The sequence below is a fragment of the Pyxicephalus adspersus genome, chromosome 7, assembly GCF_032062135.1.
Source record: "Pyxicephalus adspersus chromosome 7, UCB_Pads_2.0, whole genome shotgun sequence".
NCBI classification, from domain to species: domain Eukaryota; kingdom Metazoa; phylum Chordata; class Amphibia; order Anura; family Pyxicephalidae; genus Pyxicephalus; species Pyxicephalus adspersus.
In genome coordinates this window covers 71,666,533-71,689,503 of record NC_092864.1, presented here as the reverse complement: position 1 = coordinate 71,689,503, position 22,971 = coordinate 71,666,533, and the positions used below count along the sequence as shown (strand labels likewise).

General features: G+C 40.3%; 2 protein-coding genes across 2 annotated transcripts in view; both read right to left on the bottom strand.

Moving 5' to 3' along the window:
• Positions 1-8,967, bottom strand: part of REXO5 (RNA exonuclease 5) — a 20,508-nt gene extending 11,541 nt beyond the window's left edge. Inside the window, exons 1-8 of the mRNA XM_072419171.1 lie at positions 8,815-8,967; positions 7,423-7,568; positions 6,275-6,390; positions 4,877-5,003; positions 3,223-3,346; positions 1,898-2,047; positions 1,155-1,243; positions 140-255 (exon numbers count right to left, since the gene is read on the bottom strand). Coding sequence (XP_072275272.1) covers positions 140-255; positions 1,155-1,243; positions 1,898-2,047; positions 3,223-3,346; positions 4,877-5,003; positions 6,275-6,390; positions 7,423-7,548 — 848 coding nt within the window. The 5' untranslated portion in view covers positions 7,549-7,568; positions 8,815-8,967. The remainder of the gene's footprint in view (positions 1-139; positions 256-1,154; positions 1,244-1,897; positions 2,048-3,222; positions 3,347-4,876; positions 5,004-6,274; positions 6,391-7,422; positions 7,569-8,814) is intronic.
• Positions 8,968-15,149: 6,182 nt separating this feature from the next.
• The window catches only part of CIITA (class II major histocompatibility complex transactivator), a gene marked incomplete in the record, with an annotated part of 62,869 nt that continues 55,047 nt past the window's right edge, over positions 15,150-22,971 (bottom strand). Inside the window, 3 exon segments of the mRNA XM_072418923.1 lie at positions 15,150-16,853; positions 21,032-21,120; positions 21,719-21,802. Coding sequence (XP_072275024.1) covers positions 21,036-21,120; positions 21,719-21,802 — 169 coding nt within the window.

Below are 22,971 nucleotides of genomic sequence, written 5' to 3'. Positions count from 1 at the left end.
CGCTTTTGGTACAGAAATCTAGACATCAGTGTAACGCCCAGGTGGTTAAACAAACAAAAATATCAATAACTGCAATGCTGTACTGTGAAAAAAGCAGACAACTGTGTTTGCTTTAGAAGCTAGAATTAGACAAACATACATGGTCAGGTAATTCTGAATGGGATTGTCAGGCAGTACTAGTTCGTCCATAATACCGTAACCATTGGCATCCACCAAGGAGACTCTGGTCAGCTCACGCCCTTTTGTTGTCAAACACTGCAAGTAGAGTTGATTTTGTGTCAAAACCAGAAAAAAAGCCCCTTAAACTACTTCTAAACCCACAAAAAATATATTGCAGCTTACCTGTTTTTTTTTATATGTGGCAGTACTAACTAAGATCGCCCTCCAGCTGGGAACTACAACCCCCTTCTCCCTATGTAATTGAGATGGTACCAGGATTTTTCTTTTTTGTAGTTCAAAGTGGGAAGGCAGCTGGCTCTCTATAGATACAGAACTATGAGTAAGCACTGGGCAGTAAGTGTGTTAAGCTACCTTCACATGTCCAATGGTTCTCGGCCGATACCGGACGAGAATCTGGCGTGTGTACAGCGCCGGTTGTCCAAACAACCGTCCTGGTGGATCCACGGACAATGGATTGACCCTAATGCAAGGGAAGGGGGAGAGCGCGCAGCAGGATGCCGCTCCATCGTTCTCCCCCTCCCCTCTCCATAGAGCAGAACGGTGCTGTATGTACAGAGCTTGTTCATGCATCGTGCAGTCCATAGTCGTTGGAAAGGATCATGAAAGATCCTTTCCAACGACAATAATTGCATGTGTGTATGCAGCTTTACAGGCAGGGTAATCAGGTTAAAAGAAATAAGAAAAAGAAAAAAAGCTGCAATATATTACACATTGTTGGGTTTAGAGCTACTTTAACCTCACATTAAGTGGACACACAAGTGAACAACCAGAACAATGTTAGTATATAATTTCAATATCAGGAGGATAATACAAAATCATACATTTTTTTTTAAAACTGGTCAGGCATAACTATTGGTGATTATACTATAATACACAGGTCCACTGCCATGATTGGTAATTGTTATACGGCACTATAGGAATTAACCAATCAGGATGCACAGTTCCGTAATGTATATGGTGGTTTTACCACTTACCATTTCACAGTCCAACCCAAATAAAGGACTATGGTCAGTAGGTACTTCCATGCAGTTGGAGTGAACATAGTTCTTTGTATCTGGGAAGTCTGCAAAGAATAAAAGTAGAATTTTATAAAATTACAAATAAATGCATGAGCTAATAAGATCAATACAATAAGATCAATACTGTGTTCCACCAGACCTGTGATTCAGGTACACTAGCCAGTTATTACCAAATTAGCAAAATTTATTTTTCTGCAGTTAAGCAATACAGTTTGGTCACCAAATCCCCTCCTATTGTGCGGTACTTCCCCCACCTCCTAGATTGTAAGCTCTTCGGGGCAGGGTCCTTTCCTCCTCCTGTGTTACTGTCTGTATCATTTGCAACCCCTATTTAATGTACAGCGCTGCGTAATATGTTGGCTCTATATACATCCTGTTTAATAATAATAACAACAACAACAACGTTCCCCTACTCTTTGAAAGGATAGTAAAAAAAAAATGAATAAGAAAGTAAAAGAGAATGTATTAATTGTGCTATTTTCTCAAACTTTAAATGGTTCCAATGTGGAAAGATGTTTGTTCAGGTTGGCTGAAAGGGCTGACCCTCACCCTTTCAGTTTTATTCAGTAAGTGACTATAGTTAAAATGTCTGCTAAAGTTCTTTCTTTAATCTATACCTGCCACCCCCTCACTTTGAGAACAAGGCACTATTTTTACACTGGGACTGGATTTGATGATGGTTAGAAATGAAAACTGACCTACACACGGATAATCATATTTCCTCATCTCTTCCTCAGAAAGTAGATACCTTGTCAAGCCATGCCTTTTCCTTCCATATTTTTGTACGATGGGGTCATGTGCTAGGCGAATTCTGGTCGCTGAAGAACTACTGAGCTCGTTAACTGGACCTAGAAGAAACAAATGGTAATCAAATATGGTTAGCACTACAATTTACTTCTGTTAAGAACTTTACATCTTATCAGGAGCAATGTCAAGCAGTTTGAAGTGTGAAGACAACGTCAGCCATCGCTGTTTTTCTATGTATACATAGGGTTGTCTACCCTTCTATGTAAAGTTAAAATGTTGAGTTTAGGTACGCTTTAAACAAGACAGGATTAAACAGAACATACTACAAAAGGCATGCTGAATTAGGGTAACGGAGTATCAGTATTCTACTAAGCCCTTTTTAGCCAGACTCCCCACCCAGCACTTTTCAGTAGCCACCAAGCTGTCATTAGACATCTGCTTAGGGTAGACTTTGTGTGGAGAGAGATGTCAGCTGAGACTGTTTGCTGTTTGAAACCTAGTTCACATTAGCAGTTTTTGCAAGTGTTTTTGAGGAATCTACCATTAGCAGAACCTTACATAACAACATATCCCACAGTAATAGAAGAAAATGTAATCATTGGAGAGTGGAACAGGGTTGGCAAAGGTAGCTAGTAGCTGTACCGTAGGGGACTTCAGCATTTGCTTTGTGATTCTATGGAACGACAAGAAAAGGCAATCAGATAACAAATCATTGCTTCTTTGTTCTGATAGTTGGAGTAATCTGGTTACCATTGTTATTAAATTTACTATAATGAAGTAACTTTTTGCAATTTTAAAGTGGGTTGGTAAACAAAGTAGTAGAGTTCAAAAAGTGGCATTCAGGGTGATCTTTTCAACTGACCACCACTTTCTTTGCCAGTTTTCTTACCCCTTAATTAATAGGCTCCAATGTATACATAACAATTCAGCTGTAAATCAGATGGCCCAGACTATTACTGGAGTATAATGTCCCTCAGATTATCTCTAAAAGTATACATTAGCAGTGGAAACCGCAGAGGTCAGGTTTGATAATACTCCAGGAGAAAGAGAATTGGTAAAATAGAAAAAAGGTATTGGGCCAGCACAAACCCTAAACTGAACCACGTGTTAGGGTCCAGGGGCCAACAAAAAAGTGTACTCCCAAATCCCAAATAACAGTGAAGCTTGCACAGGGTTAAGTATGCACACAAGAGTTATGTTTCTTGCAACATTACAAACAAAAATTTTGGTAGAAGATCGTTCTCTAAATGGTTGGGAATATTAGTGTACATTTTACCATTCATGTTGCTGTGATGAGGATTTGAACTATTCTGTTCTTCCGTCCTGACTTTATCATCATTGAGATCCAGCCCCACAAGAGAAGCAAGAAAGTCACTGGGAGGAGGCGGCAAGCTGAACCTCTTTATGTTGATACATATAGAAAGAAAAAGACACAATGCATTACATTTACAAAAATCTGGAAACTTCTGGTTGTGACATGTCATCTTATCCTAATCGCACATTAAAATACCATATCTTAGATTGTGGTTTTCTTTTTTTAGTATTGCTTATTAAATCTCTCTGTATACTACTTATTTACAAGTCACTTCAGAAATCTGTGGTTCCTCTGGGAAATGCTCTAGAGTTAACTCTGAATTCTTTGTACAAGAAACATGCTATGGGTCGTTTAGGACAAATTATTTTAAGCTTACACAAAGTATAACAGCTACAAATGTTGCAGTGGATTAGGAAACTGTCATTGCTGTATTAAAGCAGAACTAAACCTAAATATGAAAAAATGTTCAGATTGCAGGCAGATTCTTTATTTAAAGTGACACGCTGCATCTCTTTTACAATAAAACTAACCTGCCTGTTAACAACATACTTTAAAAAGTACACTGAGCAGTGTATGGTCAGCTTAGTGTATGATCATGACATAAATGGCTGACGAGAATGAAAGAACTCTTCTGTGGTGGGTATGCCTGGGATTATGTTCTTCTGGCCTGACTAATAAAGATAGCTGAAAATCCCAAAATTGAGTTACGTACACACTTCCAATAGTTCTCGCACGATAATCGACTCAGGGCCAATATCGGATGAAAATCTGAAGTGTGTAAAGCGCGTGTCGTTCATCATCCGAACGACCGTCCTGGAGATCCACGGATGATGAATGATAGTAATGCAAGTGAAGGGGAGAGCGTGCAGAAGGGTGCCACTCCGTCATTCTCCCTCTCCCTTCTCCATAGAGCAGAACTGTGCTGTATGTACAGAGCTCGTTCATGTATCGTGCAGCCCTTAGCCATCTGAACGGAACGTGAAAGATTTCAAGTGCGTATGCGGCTTTAGAAGAGCACCGAGAGATAATGCGAGTGAGGAGTCTGTCCTGTATGCAAAAAAGGACCTGCCTACAATTTTTTTTTATTTTACATTTACCTTTACTTTAATAACTACACAGCCTCCCTACATTTGTATACTGTAAAGTACATTTAGGTCATTTTTATGCCTGCTCACCGAAACATAAATGTCCGGGGGAAAAAAAGTCACAAATTTGATATAGCTGGCCAGCCATCTTCAACTTGAATTACAGACATAGATCATCCACACAAATGTTTACAATCAGGATATGTTTGTGAAGCAAAAGTGGCCGTTGTACGGAATTTAAAGTGCCAAATAGGAAACATGCTATCAAACACACTCAGGGGATTGTATAGCAGAAGCTTTTTGAAACAGAAGATTGAATACATTGCAATCTGTAATTTAAAGCATAACATTTCTTCTTACAGGATGCCTTCTTCCCGTCGCAATAACCAAGCTGTGCAGCAATAGATGAGGACCTGTCTTGTGTGCTCCTTTTAGTGGTGCCGTATCTGGCTGCTTGCCTGGAGTTTAACCTAAAATAATTTTCAGTTGTGTGTAACAGACCTGCGGGCCTATTTAAGATCTGTACTTACATGTTGGAACAGTTTCCTCAGGCAACGGAAGTGTGTAAAAAACTGGTAAAAGTGATGTTGACTCAGATCCTCCAAAATGACGACAACAACTCCTTGAAGATGCTTTTGGTGATGAATGCTGCACCAGCTTGAAGAAACAAAAACTATTTTAAATACATTATCCTTATCCTATATATCACAATCCACATCCAATTGATTTCTACTGTCATTGTCATGCCATTTATCTGTCTATTGCAATGAGTTACCCTACTAAATGCAGAAAACAAAACCCACTGTGACTTAGGAAATAAATACATTAGCTCACATTTTATTGTGTGATGTTCATGCCCAACATTTTATACTTTTCAGCACATCTAAACCTGGAAATGGCAGAGCCTGGAAAAGCAGAAAACCCTGAAAAGGAATCAGCTGCCATGGTCAGTAGTTTTGTCCTGCTCACTCCTCCACCTTAATGCAAGGTAAGGAAGAAGACTAACAGCAAGGCAAAGGAAAAGGGCAGTGGGTGCTCTAAGAAGCGGGTGGCTTTTCCTTTATTATAGTGCATCCCTTTTTGAGGATCAGAGTGAACCCCCAGTGGCACGGGGGAGCCAACTACACTGCATGTGTAACACAAATGTTGCACATGACACATGGGACCTGATTTATTAAAGCTCTACAAGGTTGGAGAGAATACACTTCCATCAGTGAAGCTGGGTGATCCAGCAAACCTGGAACGGATCTGGTCCAGGACTGAAAACATTTGCTAACAAATAGCACATGACTTTTAGGAAATCTATTCCAGGTTTGCTTGATTAAAGTGTATTCTCTCCAACCTTCGAGAGCTTTAATAAATCAGGCCCATGGTCTGAGGATACTTAAAGCAGAACTAAACTCATTGGTGGGTAGTGAGCTTCTGTCATAATGAGCAGGTATGCACACCATACTTGACGATTAGGCATCATAGCTTGGAAGGTGCCATCTAAGCCACTAGCTCAAAAGAGGACTTTCATGAAGACGGGCCATTTTGTCCATTGGATGGCCACTGAATATGTAATTCCTGCTAATACATCATACAGTGTACAGCTTAAATAAAACATTTACCCGGAGCCAGAGATTTATTTATTTTTTGACCTCCTGGTGACTTGGATGTAGTCTCATTGGCTACCCAATTCCCTACTGTGGGCTGTCCAGGCAGTATTGACCAAATTTCAAAGTTACCAAAATAATCTTACGCTATAAATGGCGTAACTAATACCAAAGTATTTTGAAAATTACCTTCCCTTAGATAAGGTCATTTCAAAAAATGTTCATAGCCTAAAAAATGATGCTGCAACTACAACCCTGTTCTGGAAAGTTGACATATTTTACAGCTATTTCAGTTTAATTATTTAAATACAGACATGCGAACACTTTATGTACCTTGCCTGTGTCGTGTGCTCATTTCCTAGCACAGCATAATTGATGAGTTGACGTAAGGATCCATACTGAATTTCACAGTTATCATGAAACAGTGCAGTGGATAATCTTGGTGCTTTCTAGAAATTAAGCATAACACAATCATAAAATGTATAATATATATATATATATATAAATAAATAACAGCAGTGTGTATAACAGCAAACGTACCAGGGTAATTTTTATGGTTTGTGCTTTGGAAAGACTGGACTGAAAGAAAATTAAGTATGCTGCTGGTGACCTCACCTTCTGAAAACGCTAATTGTACTCCCTCTGACCTAAACAGGTCTCCCAGCTAGCAGCGCTGAATTTATTCTGACTTCCTAATACTTATACTGGGTCAGGGCCGCTTTTCAAAACCTTTCTGCATCTCTCTGTATGTGTCAATACTTTTTTTATAATATAGTGGCAAGGAGGTTAGACTTTATGCCCTATTTGGAAGATTCTCCCCACTATTTGTACTGGTGACCCTTGTCACCGAGAAAAAAAGGCGAAATCCCATTTCGCCTTTTTTATATTATAATTATATTTAGGCAAAGTAAGGGCAAATCGGCCAATGGAGACACCCTGTTCTAGGCACAGGTGAGAAGGAAGAAAATTTCACACCGACACTGATCTGTAGTGACCTTCCCCTGCAGGTATGATTCATTGGGCCTGATCTATTAAATGCGCGAGAGGATACACTTTCATCGGTGACGTTGGGTGATCCAGCAAACCTGGAATGAATCTGGTCCAGGATTTAAACATTTACTAACAAATAGCAAATGACTTTGAAGAAATCCATACCAGGTTTGGATTCATCTATAAAAGCATATCTTCTCCAGTCTTAGGAGAGCTTCAATAAATCAGGCCCCTTGTTCTAAAAACTGGAAGCAGTTGGCAACCACTTTACACATGCGGTCGTGCTGTGGTTGCGGTGGATTGTGGCTGCAGTTGCTGAAAGCAACGTGTTGCTCCTGGCCACCCTTGAATGACAACAAACCTCAACCGCAGGCAGAGCTGGGTTGAGGTTGACACAACAACGGCAAATAAAACCGCACAGCATTGAAGTGGAGCAGATGGGAGCACCCAATTATGTGTGGAATATATATATATATGTGTATCTATGTTACCTTGTTTCTGTGTACCACCAAGCCATTGACATCGGGCGTGACATGCTGAATTTTTCTCTTCTTGCTGTCCTGTTTTTCTTTATCACCGTGTGGCCTCTTACGCTGCATTATGTTTTTCTCACTCATTTTAATTTTAAACTACAGACCTGTAAAGAGAAAGTAAAATTTTATCTAATATAAAACTAATATATGGCACACCAGAAAAAAAAAAACATTACAATAGGATCATATTAGTGAAATGTGTATAAAGCCAAAATTTTTTTTTTGAATAGCAGATTAAAACAAACATGTACCGGGTTTTCATCACTGTCTACCGCCCCACTAGGGGGTCCAAGAACTAAAGTTCCAATCACGTGCAATCAGGCAGGGCTTTATTGCAGAATGGGTCCAGCAATGTCCCTGCTGCAATAGGCATTCGTACCTGCCTGCCTCACACATGCACAGCTCAACATTGGTAGTTGGGATATCCGATAAATCTCGGCTTCCTGCCGGGTCTGAACATCATCCTGGCCTGGCCAATCAAGATGGCCCAAGATCGAAGGAATGAAGAGAAGAAAGAAGAAGATGGCAGTCTTTGCAAGAGTACAGGGACAAGGACTGCTTTAACTCTTTTAGTCCTAGTGACCAAGGCCACTCTGATAGAACATATCTATGGTCCAAGCCTACTAAGTATCAAATATTCAATCAAAAATATTACATGAAATATAATAATATAACAATATTAATTTACTAGAATTAGTACATAAATGACATGACAAGATTTATGATACCAGCTGAAAATAATGATTTAAAATGTCAGAAATTGGATGGTACAGCAGATTGTTAATAAATAAAGGCATATCTGTCAACCTTTTATGTCTGTCCCAAACACATAGCATATACAGGATCTGACAGAGCAAATTACAGGCGACACGTTCCCTGTATATTATATTATAATATAGGCGACACGTTCCCTGTATATTACATTATAATATAGGCAACACGTTCCCTGTATATTATATTATAGGCGACACGTTCCCTGTATATTATATTATAGGCAACACGTTCCCTGTATATTATATTATATTATAGGCAACACGTTCCCTGTATATTATATAATAGGCGACACGTTCCCTCTATATTATATCATAGGCGACACGTTCCCTCTATATTATATCATAGGCGACACGTTCCCTCTATATTATATCATAGGTATAGGTGACATGTTCCCTCTATATTATATATATATATATATACAGACATGTCACATATTGTGTACAGGGAGCTAAACATCTGACCATTGCCTGTTCCAGCCATTCACCAACTCATAGTGATAATACCCAGATACTTTGCTTCATAAGAACTCTTTAGCCCACATGTCTAATGCTGTTTAATGATAAATATAGCGCTCACCATAGCAGGCACGGAGCTCACACACGTGTCCAGCACGCGAGCAATTCCAGCCACGATCGTCTAGCTGGCCTGTCGCAGCGATCTAGCAGACTATGGCAATCGATTCCAGATCTGTCGCATAGTGGTGACGAACCGGAAGTGTTTTCTAAGTGGGCTATGCCTGCTCTTAGTTCCGATCCTGTAGAAGGGCCGGTGATCTAACGTCAAAATCTACCGATAAAATAAATCCAGCAGGGGGCGTGTAGAAATGACGTCATTGTGTTTGTCTATGAATGCTGCATGTTATATTGTGCAGCCTTACATCTCTCCGAGTACAAACCTCCATATCTCCTGATCAGTATGTCCTACCGACCTGAGGTTTTCAGGGTACACGGGGGACCCTTATAGCCAGAAGCACCCCAAATTTCATCCACACACCTTTAATAACTTTTAAAATATGGGGTTATAATTATAAAAACTAGTGAAAATTGAACATCAGGGTTGCTATTTTAATAGTGTGTCTAGAAGCCCGAAATTAAACATACAAATATGGACCCCCGGGGCGACTTAAATAGCAAGGAGGTGCAAACCCCAAAATTTTACCTACCTGTCACAAAACTAGAAATGTCATACTACACTACCCTGTCCCCTTCCCCACCCTGAACCCCAATTTCTCTGGAACGGGGAGATGTACAAAACCAAAAATGGTCCAAGTGGGGGGCACCTGTGACTAACACCCCCTAAAATTTCATCATTAGGCCATCGTCAGAACATTATTATTATTATTATTAAACAGGATTTATATAGCGCCAACATATTACGCAGCGCTGTACAATAAATAGGGATTGCAAATGACAGACTAATACAGATAGTGATACAGGAGGAGAGGACCCAAAGAGCTTACAATCTAGTAGAACATAAAAAAACTCCGCCCATCAAAAAAATCTACTCTGTTACACATTGCTGGAGGCATCAAGCACCTGAACCCCAATATCTCAGCAATGTGGGGGTACAGGTGAACAAAATTAGAGATACAAGTGGAAGGCACCTATGGCTAGCATCCCCAAAAATTTCATTGTTAGGCCATCGTCAGAACATAAAGACATAAGCCCAACCAACAAATCTACCCTTTTTCACATTGCTGGAGGCTTCTAGCACCTTAACCCCAATTTCTGTGGAACAGGAGGTACAGGTGAACAAAATTAGAGGTGCAAGTGGGGGACAAATGTGTTTAACACCCCTCTAAAATGTAATAGCTAAGGCATCGTCAGAACATAAACTCCCATCAAAAAAATGGAAAGAGTTTTTTATGTTCTGATGATGCCTTAGTGATGAAACTTTAGGGGCGTCCCCCACTTGCACCTCTAATTTTGTTCACCTGTACCCCCCCCGCCCCCGGTCTAGAGAAATTGAAGTTCAGGTGCTGAAGGCCCTCAGTAATGTGTAACGGTAGATTTTTTGATGGGCAGAGTTTTTTATGTTCTTACAATGTCATAGCAATTAAATTTTAGGGGGTGTTAGCCACAGGTGTCCCCCACTTGCACCTCTAATTTTGTTCATCTGTTACCACCCCTCCATTTCAGAGAAATTGGAGTTCATGCATTAGAAGCCTTCAGCAATGTGTAACAGGGTAGATTTTTTTGATGAGCAGAGTTTTTATGTTCTCATGATGACCTAATGATTACATTTTAGGGGGTGTTGGCCACAGGTGTCCTCCACTTGTACCTCTACTTTTGTTCACCTGTACCCCCGCATTCCTGAGATATTGGGGTTCAGATGCTAGATGCCACCAGCAATGTGTAACAAGGTAGAATTTTTTGACGGGCAAAGTTCTTTATGTTCTGACGATGGCCTAGTGATGAAATTTTAGGGGGTGTTAGATGTCATGTGTAACAGGGTAGATGTTTTTGATGGGCACAGTTCTTTATGTTCTGGCGATGGCCTAACTATGACATTTTAGGGGGTGTTAGTCACTGGTGTCACCCACTTGCACCTACATTTTTGATTTTTTGGTTTTGAACCCCAATTTATCCCCGTTCCATAGAAATTGGGGTTCAAAATAGGGAAGGGGACAGAGCAGTGTATTTTGACATTTCTAGTTTTGTGACAGGTAGGTATAAATTTAGAGTTCGCACCTCCTTGCTATGTAAGTCTTCCCAGGGGTCCATGATTTGTATGTTTAATTTCAGGCTTCTATACATTCTTACTTTTAAAACAGCAACCCTGATATTCAGTTTTAACTTTTTTTTTATATTTATGACCCCCATATTTTGAAAGATGTTAAAGGTAAGCAAAGAAGCAATTTGGAGGACTGCTAGCTATGAGGGTCATCTGTGTACCCTGAAAAATTCAGGTTTGTAGTCGGAGAGATGTAAGGCTGCACAACATGACATGCCGCATTCATACACAAACACAGCTGTGACACTTTCCTATTACGTCATTGGTCGCCCCCTGGTAGATTTATTTGTTAGAACACTGGCCCTCTAGAGCAGGTGTGTCAAACTCTGGCCCGGGGGCGAAATCTGGGCCCCAACATCCATTTTTTGGCCCCCAGGGGAATCCTAAATATGAACCTACTAGATTGTAAGCTCTTCGGGGCAGGGTCCTCTCCTCCTGTATCACTGTCTGTATTAATTGTCATTTGCAATTCCTATTTATTGTACAGCGCTGCGTAATATGTTGGTGCTATATAAATCCTGTTTAATAATAATAACTGCAGCTGACCTGCCGCTGCAGTGAAATAGCGCAGCTACTACAATTCCTGGCATTACTCGCGTCTATAGACCAGCTTGGCCCTGCATTGGACTGTTTTATAGACGCAAATAATGCCCGGAATGTTAGTAGCGGCGCTATTTCAATGAAGAGGGAGTTTCAGGAGAGGGCCACTCATAAGGCCTGCTCGGTAAGAGCGAGCTATTTCCCATCTAATACAAGGACCTTATAATGCCTCCTAGTGGTCAGGTCCAGTATTTGTATAAAAAAATAGCCAAACCATATACAACAAGGATAACTCCTATCCAACACAAGGACTTTATGATGCCTCCTAGTGGTCAGGTCCGGTATAAGGATAGGAAATAGCCCACTCATATATGAATGGCTAATTCCCAACCAGTACAACAGTGGTCCCCAACCTTTTCAGACCCACTGATCACTAAATGCACAAGCTCCAGGCTGCACATGTGCGGGGAGCCATGTGTCACTCAAAGGGGAAGAAACTTCCCCCAGAGGGACGTTATGATGCCAGAACCCCCCACTCTTCCAATCACTAGTCTGTGCCTGCAATGGGAGAGTGGGCGGGTTGTGTCCAAAGATACAACCCACCCACCACCCTGAGCCTGCGGTCTGTACAGCAAACATGGTCTGCGGCTCTGACTGGTCCCCCCCCCCTTATCGGGGCCCTTCTAACCCTGCTGGGGGGTGCACCAGCCAGAGCCACAGCCCATTTGTCAGACAGCCGGGCCACGGACCGGGAGTGGGGACCCCTGCAGTACAAGGACCTAGTGGTCAGGTCTGGTAAAAGGATAGGAAATTAGTCCACTCATATATGAAAGGCTAATTAACATCCAGTACAAGGGCCTTATCATTTTTTTGGTGGTCAGGTGCAGTATAGGAAAAACCTCAAACATATATAACAAGGCTAATTCCCATACAGTACAAGGACCTTTTGCCCCCTAGTGGTCAGGTCCGGTAAAGAAAGACTGAATGGGCCTGATTTATTAAAGCTCCTTAAGGCTGGAGAGGATACACCATCTTCAATTTACCTCTGTGGCGGTATTCCCGAGTGTGGCTCGGGGTGGATTTTCTATGCAAAAAGCGGTAACTTTGAGCCACACTCGGGGTGAAATTTTAGGGAGGTTAAAACTCCTACCCTATTCCCAGATCCAGCGGTGATCTGCAGCCGTGCCCGCGGCATCCTCCAGGGTTGTCGGCTTTTTCTTCTCCTGCCGTTGCCGGCCGGGCATCTGTGCATGCTGGAGATACCCGGCCGGCATCTGCGTCCCCAGCGTGTGAACCTTGGGGACACGAGGCTAGGGGAACCAAATGCCAACCGGGAATCTGCTTGTGAGTGCATGCCTGGGGGTCGGGACCGTGCAGGCAGGCAGGCGGAACATTTAAAATTAAGAGAATTTTTAAAAGTACCGCTTTTGCATTTAAAAATCCTCTTTAGGCTGGGTCTACGTGGACATTTTTATAAACACATGTAAACGTTCCTATTGCATTTAAAAGCTTGCCTTTCAAACACTGGAAAACGCCTTTGCTGCTTTTTTTAGCATTTTACTGCGTTTTTACCACATTTTCCTAAATTTTGCATTTTAAGTGCTTAAAACGCTTTGAAGTCAATAGAAGCGTTTACCCAGCAAGCAACGTTTAAGATAAAGCTCATGAACATGCCTAAAGGAAACGTCCTGGTGTAGATGAGCCCACTGGAATGCATGGGGATTTCAAACAAATCCTTTAGAAGCCTCAGGTTAAACGCTGGGGGAAACGTCTGTATAGACTAAGCCTTAATCATACCGCCAAGGAGGTTAACCTTGACCAGATCTTTCCAGGTCTGATGGATCATTCAGGTTCAGTGAAATTGTACCTCACCAGCCTTGGAGAACTTTATTAATGCAGGCCCTATGTAGTTTAGAAAGCAGCAGGTAGAAGAATTATAGTAACTTGCAACAATGTGGAAAAACTCCATCAGATAGTGAAGGTGAATTAGTGGTGGGATTTGGTTAGATAGCAGGCAGTAGAAAATAGGATAAGAAATCTGAACTAAAAAGTTACTTTTAGTTTTCCAGGCCTTTGTTTAGCCCCTTTGGATAGAGATATTGCCCCTCTTGTGATCCTTTACTCTTACTAGGGTAAGAGTTATTTTCTACTTAGGTGTTTAAATGTTGTGTGTGTTCCTTTTACTGAGATTTCCTTTATGTTTTGGGGAGAAAGTTGACCCAGGTCGTGAGAAGAAAACTTTTTTTTTAGCAAGACCCAACCATGAAATTTCACCAGAAAATCCAAAGATTCTATCCAATATAAAGAAAGTTAAGTTTTTCTCTGCTGAGGAGCTAAACTGACCCCCCGCCTCTGACATAAGCAGACAGTGGTGCTGCTGGGGAGTGAGAAGCACCAACACATGGGAACAGAGAAGAAAGGCACAAAACTTTCTGACCAATCATGGCACTGAAACGGTTCTAAACCATTCCCATTGCTTCAATTGCTCAGCAAGGAGGGGGACTTGTTTGGTGTGTTATCCTAATCTATGTTGCTACATTTCATACTTTGCTTACCATTTAGCACAATAGCTGCTTTGTTTGTTAAACATTAAATGTTTCAATGTCCATCTTGCAATTGATAAATCAATGTTAATGCTATGTTATTTTGTTTGAAGACGTATTGTTTAATTGCAATATTATGTCTTTATTACCACCTTTAAATGTTTGTCCTGCATAAATTTACAAAGATATTTGTCTTATCTCATGTATTTTTTACCAGGCTGCCAACATCCATGGTTAGTATACTGCAGAACAAAGCATCTCAAATGAGTGGGACTTTTAGGGCAGTCAAAACAACAGTAAAATATTCTTATAAAAAAAATTGTATTTATTTAAATATTAAAAACTCCACATTTTTTTAATTTTTTAAGTATCAAAATACAAAAAAGATTAAAGTTCAAATCTATTATAGATAAGATATAGGTTATATATATATAGGTTTACCACTGCATGGAGAGGAAACAAACACCATCCAAAGCAAGGGTTGATAATAAATAGATAAATACACTCAATACCCCCTATGTGCATGTGAACTGTATCCCGGCCCAGCCAATTAACCTGGCTGGGTGAAAAAGGAAGAAGATAGCAACATCTGCGCCGAGATGAAGACGGGTTAGGATCCATTGGGTTAGTTCTGCTTTACGGAAAAAAAATTGTTGGTGTAAGCAAGCTTTTGCCATAATGAACAATTATTCACAGTGCATCTTCTGATTATAACACACTTTTTACTATTTGTCAACAGCCTGGAACCCGGAACCTGTCATTGCTGCATCCCCTGAAGCCGATGTCCTATGAGATAATCCTACCCTCGGAATTCGTACCACCAGATGATTGGGCAAGTACAATGATGTCACAACAGGCAATGTCTGCCCTGTCTGCCCATCTTGTACTGTGAAATAATCCTACCCCTCGTATACCAGCAGCAGCAGCAAGAGAGCTATGTCTGTGTCCATGATGCTGTCATTACCCCCAATGTATAAACCTTCATATCTCCAACATGGATTGCCATAGAAAGAGAGCTGATAATAAACGTAATTCACCCCCCTGAACATAACAAGTTGCCAGATGTGGAGTCTGAAACATAAAATTTTAGAGGTCTTTTTTTTCCCCAAAATAAAGTTTTATTGAAATAGCAAATAACAGTGTACAGTATGTTACATTTGCAAGAGATACGTACATATTATCAAATACAATGGATAAACATCCATGTCTGTTCATATTTATAATACATTTTCGAGTTTCATCAAGTTTAATCATGTAAAATAACAGCAAGAACAGCCACCTTATAAAGGGTAAACAACAATAAAGAAGTAAATTGGTTAAGATGTTGTAAAAAAGTGCACTTTTCCCTTTGCCCTTGTGGCTTTAGGATAGAGAAAGACAGAAAAAGGAGGGGATATTGTGCAGAATAAAATATTTGTATCTTTCAGGACAGACTCTCTATGAAGCATCGTTGTACACATTAAAATCAGAGATCTTTCTCATTAAATTGGAACTGAAGTAAAAATAAATAGATTACACTTTTACTTGCCAGATCCGTGACATATGCCGCTGTATTTGTCAAAAAAAAGAAAGTGCTGATCTTAGTCCTCATGTGTGAGATCCCCATCTTTCTTTTTTCAATGACAGAAAACAGAAGACTTGTGTGCATGCCCATTCTCAGAGCCCAAGTCTCCTGGAATTCGTGACGTGCAAATCCCAAGACGCTCTTTAATCTATACCGCCGCAGTAGTAATGACAGAATAGGGGGGGGGGGGCTTTTCTTTTTTGTTTTCTTTTAAAAAAAGTCATTTAATGAAAAAAAAAAACAAAAAACAAAGGGTTATCTACCTTTCTATATAAAGTAAAAATTGTGGTGATAGGTTCACTTTAAGGGGGCTATTTCAAGGCCAGGGTCCCAAAGTTGAGTTAGCATGTTAGGGACCCCCGGGGGCCACTTCCAAGTCAATGAGCATTAGGGTACTGCTAACTGTCTGTGTGCCAAGCTCAATTCCTTGTAATTCAAGTAACGTTGGAAATGATTTCAATGTATTATATATTGGTATTTATTTTAATCCCTATATGTGAAATAAGCCCTACTTGATCCCCATTATCCAAGTTGTGCAGGTATTGTTTGATTGTGTTTAGAAAATTCGAATACATTTTTAAAAAAAAAAGACAAGTGCTAACCTTTAGGTATTGACCAAATGGTGACCAAACAGTGTTTCTTAACTGCATTGTAAAAAAAAATTAGATTAGTCTAGGTATATTGCCTGACAGAGATGTCAAAAGCACAATAACAACTAAAGATAGTTATGTTTATTTTAGCTTGTAAAAAATAATCACTTTGTTTGCCTGAAATTCAACTTAATGTATATCATTTCTAATTTTTTTGTCATTATAAAATCAAAGAAGTCAAAGATAAAAAAATTAAAGAACTATGTTCAATTTTATCAGGTTTAAAATATATAAAAAACAAAGCATATACTCTGTACATGTTCACCAGAATAAATATGTTTACATTATAGTTGAAAAAGATTTAAAAAGCTTTATTATGCCAAAAATGTTAGTGCAGTGTTTGAATGGCCATGAATGAAAGTAAATGATCTTTGAAGAAAATTTCTTTATTTGGTTTCTGACAAGTACACCCGCAAACGCTTTAGTGCAAACATATAATTTAAAACAAATGTCATGTCAGCAGAAAGGTTTGTATTTTCCTGTTTCAACAAAAGTTGGATATATTTTCTGGACTGTTATCCCATTGTGTGCTTTTCCCCTTTCTCAGAACCTAATGTCCCGTTTGAATCTGGTTTGAGCCTTGCCCTATAAAATAAAGACAATACCATTTAATCACGGCAATGTAATAGTATTTAAACAGTTTCACAGGCAGGATATTCTGTTTAGATAAATGATCATTGTTGGCATTACAGACTATGAAACAAGAGTAATAAATAAAACCTATGTGAAAGCTGTGCTAAAAAGACCAAATAGCAGAAGGATAGGAGAAAAAGCAAGGATCCAAAGAATAAATGAAGCAAAAATAGAGAGATCCATGCACTATGGCTCTCCAGCTAGTAAAACAGTGACCAGCTCCAGATCACAATCCAAATGTTTAAGGACAGTCACAAGCATCAGTACTTCAGTATACAGCTATCAGGGTCAGGATACTGGAAGTACATTGTCATTTTGCAAGAGGAATGCAAAGATAAAGGTAGATATTTCAGGATACTGTTTAGATACATTTACAAGGGACAAAGAGAAGAATAGCTCACATTCACACAACTAGTAACAATTTTTTTTTGTTAATCATCATACATGATTTATGAACTCACAATACTAATGAATTTACCCAAATGTTATATTGAGGTTATCGGTGGATCATATTGATATGGTTTATTTCTCTTTTTTATTTATTTATTTTTTATGTCTCTTAAGGTCACTGATAATGAGATATCCCTGCCATACCTTAACCTCTGAAAAAAATGGTTAAAAATGAACCAGAGAGAGCATAATCCTCTTTGTGATGGTTGTATTGCATGACAAGACTTGAAAACTCACTGTAAGGGGAAAGGTAAGACCTGGGGTTGGCAAGGGAAAAGCAAGAAAAGGAAAGTTTAGTGGTGGAAAGTGGTGAACCAGGTGGTGACGGAGGAATGGGGGATTGGATAGTTTTGAATAGTGGGAGTAGGTATATGGGCGAGGTTAAAAAGGGGTCAGACCGGAAGTGGGGGTCAGTTTGGAGAAACAATCAAGTTGAGTGTTGTTCCTTACCATGGCCTTTGTATGTCAGCTTCTGGTTTGTCTGCAGGTGGAGGCCCTAGGGAGGGAGAATCCTGGCTTCAACCGCAGTGTCCAGCTATGTTACTGGAGGAAGTGTTGGTGCCTCCAGCTGCCTTTCGGTGCACCTGGCCCCTGTTCCCGGATTTGGCACAGTTTAGGGAGTCCTTTTGTGGACCCTTTGGCCTTCCCTGTTGATACGGGCCACCTCCTCCTTGCAGGTTGTGCAGGATTACCTGAGGTGCAGAATCTCTTGGTCCCCAGTGACCCCCTGGTTTGCACCAGTGCACCCCACAAGGAGTGATGGGCCAGTGACCTTCTTGACCCATTTACGGGTTTGGCACAGTTTAGGGAGTCCCTTTGTGGACCCTCTGACCTTCCCTGTTGATACAGGTCATCTCCCCCTGGCAGGTGGCACAGGATTACCTGAGGTGCAGAATCCCTTGGTCCCCAGTGACCTCCTGGTTTTCACCAGTGCATTCCACAAGCAGTGATAGGCCAGTGACCCTAGTGGCCGCTGGACCACTTTATTGCAATGAGGTCACCAGACTCTCTCCACTAAAGGGTGAAAGGGATCAGATGGCTTCATTGTAGAAATGCCTATCAGGCCGAAGCACAGCGTGTCAAGGCGAAGTAGTTGAACAGGTCAAGGTCAGCGTCAAGGGCACACAAGGCAAGGTTAGGTGACAGGCCGAGGTCAGGGCAAGCAGCAGACAAGGCGAGGTCAAATCCATGAAATCAGAACAGAGAACTATGTGGCAAAGGGGAAATGCACTGAGGATCCAGCAACCTGAGCCTTGAACTGGAGAGGTTTATAAAGCCCTACCACTGGCAGAGCCCCAAGAGTGCCTTCCCTGATGCTCCCCGTCCTGCTTTTGCACTGGATCTGGAGCACGCAAAGGAGTAACAAACAGTGATAGCCTACCTGCAGTGGGTGTTGGCAGAGTTGTTACTGAGGTTTGCCTGAGTGCAAGTGGGGGATTTAAAGCAGTCCTATGACCACAATTTTTACTTTATATAGAAGGGTAGATAACCCTGAATGTGAGTGCAGAGCCTTCTGGATAAGTAAGTCACAAATCCCAGGAAGCTTTAGGCTTTTCAGTCTTTGAAAAAAAGAAAAGTGCCAATATCATGCATGCGCAGTGAGATCAACACATTTTTTTAAAAAATACAGCAGCATATATCACCCAATCTCGAACCTTATGCATAGGCAGAAGACACAAGTAGAAGGATGAAGACAGTGGCCCTGAGAAAAAAGAAGGAAACAGGACGATGGGGGACTGTATGAAAGACAGTTATAGATGGATCGAAGGATCTGCGGAAGTAAAGGTAAGTGTAATTTTTTTTTTTTACTTTAGTTCTGCTTTAGGCAAGGGTGTGGGGTCCCTCAGGGGAGGGAGGGATGCATGGGGGGAGCCTGGTAGGCAGGACTTTGGGGTGCCAGTGGGTGTTGTCCACTGTGCTCAGCAGTGCCCAGTGTTTGGGGAGCTCTGGGCTTGAGTTTAGGGGATGCAATAAAGGAGGTGGTGTACTTGTCGTTTGAAGGGCCACTGGGTGTGCATTCATGGCAGAATCAATGAGAGAGCTCTGGAGGGGGTATAGGTTGACATAATGTCACTGCTTTCACCTTTGGTGTTTTATTCTTGACAGGGCTAAAGGAGGGGATAGCAAAAAAGGAGAGGAGGATCAGCAGTTGGCTAGGGCCATACAACAGATTGGCTTTAGGCCTTTACAATGGTGAAGGCAATGGTGAAGTTGGGGAGAACAGGGGAAATTCCACGTAATTCAACATCTTACCTCTGGGTGGGTTGGTTAATGCAGTGATTGATCATTGATTCAGAACTGTATTCAGTATCCTACACCTCTTTTTGGTTTGTTTTGAGGGGTTCAATTTTGGTGAAGGGGGATATTAAATTAGCCTTTTTCTTTTTGCCAGTGCTTTTGGATAGTCTGTGTTTGTTGGGATGTGAATGGCAGGGATATATTTTTGTTGATCGGTGCTTGCCCATGGGTTGTTTACCCCCCTGGCATTCTATTTATGTCCATATTTTTATGGCAAAAGCAGCACATTGTTTCACATGGAAATTTATTTTACCATGTAGGCCTATAATTCTTAGGCATAACTCATCATTCTTACCAGATAGTTTGGGGATTATGCCCATGCTGGGCTTGGTAACTTACAAAGGTAACTTCATCCTTCAACCTAATCCAAGAAATTGTGTTTCCTCCATTCTAACTTAAAGGACCAAAGGGTCTGTAACCTTGATGTTGGCAGCTCCTTCTGAGCATACGTGGAAGCTTCAACATCCATACATGAGTTTGAGCACTTCTTCATAATCTCTTCAGGTGTGTGTAAATTAAAGAGAGATTTAAGTGGAGTGGGCAGCATGTTTGGCTCAGTGGCTAGCACTCTTGTCTTTGCAACGCTAGGTCACAGGTTTGAATCTCCATCTGCATGGATTTTGTATGTTCTTCCCGTGTTTGAGTGGGAGGCACTCCGGTTTCCTCCCACATCCAAAAAAACATGCAGTTAACTTAATTGGCTTTCCCTCAAAATTGTCTTTAGACTGTGCTATTGACATATGACTAGCCTAGGGACAATAGNTTGTGAGTCCCTTTGAGGGGCAGCTAGTGACATGACTATGGACTTTGTGCTGTGTAATATGTTGGCACTATATAAATAGTAAAAAAGTTAATATTGATAATATTATGTAGAGAAATCTCCTCCTGTATAGTCAAGTCTATCTCCATGGCTTATAGGGATAGAGTTTGAAAATCCCTTTAGGGGATAATTTACCAGCTCACTGAACACGCAGCATTTCCTCATCCTGGGCAGTGGCAAATCCGGTGCCGATAGGTGCAGCAACCTGGTCTTTTAACCAAATGTTTAAGTCACATTTATGTAGAACCAGCAGTTGTTACTACAGTTACCTTTGGTCAGAACTTTGGTCAGTGTCCTTATGTGATTGGAATTTTTTGAGCTCTTCTCCCTGTTTTGTGGTCTAGTTATTTCCCATTTGTATGCATGACATTAAATACTTGCCTGTTGTAATTTTCCTTTACTGACATGCTCCATGACCCACCCTTAATTTGGAAGACTAATTACAGAAGGCCAGCCTTAAATATATTGAGATGAAGGTGACTGATCCATTCATATGCATAAGGTATTGCAATTTCTAACATATATATAACTAACATGTTTACAAGAAGAAATTGTTATTTACCTTGTCAACCAATAGATAGGCAAATGATTCTTGAATCTTGTTTCTGAAGATGCAGCAGAACTGCATGAGGTATGGTCATGCTATACATTCTGTAAGAAAAAAAGATCAGATGGGAAGCAGATTTATAGTTTGGACTCTCCTCAACAAGTAGTTTGTGTTTTGCCTACTCAACATGTGCGCACCAAAGGCATACATATAGAAATCTCATAGAACATGAAAAAAGTGATAAACACAAAAAAATTTAGCAAAAAACAGGACAAATACCATATAAAAAATAAATAAATCCCCAAAAAATAATTGTGACCTATGGTGTGCAATGTGTCCACAGGACTGTGAAAATACAAACAAAGTGATCTATGGTGGTTTATGGAACAGCAGAGGAGGTAAAATGGGAGTTTGTGGGAAAGGAAATATACCACAGAAAACGGTGACCAGTCCACAGAGCAGATACAGTCCCAACAGTGCTAAAAACTGTATATTAACCTCCAGAAGAATACACGATGTATGCAATGTCTAAAAGAATGCAATACTGTAGAGGTGAAATCATCAACAGTATACTAATGATAAAAAACAGAGCTTGGTTCCTGACTGAAACTCTTCTGCAGAGCTGAAGAAAGAGGTTTATTCATCTTAAGGACATTGTATATCTATTAACATATCTTCAAAATATTTAAATTTAGTACATACCTTAAAATTTTCATTTGGGGACATTTTTGAAGACTTGCTGCAAGTTTTCTTGCTCCAATGTTTGTGATTCTGTTACAATCCAAACTTTACACAGAAAATGTATTAGGATATATTCTGCCTTCTTACAGTTTCATATACAACTATAATAGCACATACAATAATGTTATATTACTGTAACACAGAAATCATGTTATATGTTATTTGAATGGATTGTCCCAGCTAACAACACAGTAAGAATTATATCACCTAAAAAAAACAAAAATGAATAACAATAAGCACAGTAAAGGTTATTTTTTTTTTATCCAGATCACGATATAACTAGTAGTAGTTAATCACACGCAACTGGATTTCTTGTTTCAAATTGAGGACATTTTGTAGCTTGTCCAAGCCATTTCTTGAATTTAAATAAGTGCCAGGCAAATACCCAAGTAAAGTAACTTGGTATACTGTATGCAGTGCAATGTGGTAAGGGAGGCCAAAAGCATGGTTCTGTATAGTAGGGCAACATCTACAGATCAGGACTAAATAGTTTTCCTACACCCTAAAGAAAAAGAGAACTTAATACCGAGTACACATATTGGATGTATGTTTTGGACAGATAAGACAACTTGTTTGCAAAAGGCATCTTTGGAAAGCTGGAATAATTATGCATGAACAATGGTGGGGACCTATGACGCATCTTTTCCCCTATATAATTGTTATAATAATATAATTGTTGACAATAATTCACACTTCTTGTACTTGTACAGAATGCCAGGGGTGGGTCCTGTATGGTAAATATATTTCCCCTTTCTTTAGGTCCTGGTTCTTCTGAAATTAGGGCAATTAGTGCAGAAATAGTTCAGCAAATTTGGTTTGGCAACAGGGCCCCAACTCTGGTATAGAAAGACCAGGGTTTAGGACTGGACTAACAGAAAGTGGGCAGCTCCCTGGTTCTAGAGGACAAACTACAGGCACTAAAATTGTCACTACTTGTGAGTAGCTGGCATTCGCCTGAAATGGCTACCTTTATTTACCTATACTTTTTTACTATACCCATACCTTTTACCTTTTACTTTTTTTTACTATACCAATACCTTTTACTATATTATTGGGGACTTTTGCCAAAGATGTATTTTTGTTATGCTGGACTAGGCCATTTTGTGTTTCAATTTTGGTACAGTGAATCGTGTTTTGATTTGTGCTCGATTCCAAAATAAATTGATATTTTCAGAAGTACCACAGTGTCTTGCAGTGAGCTGATCGCCCTAACT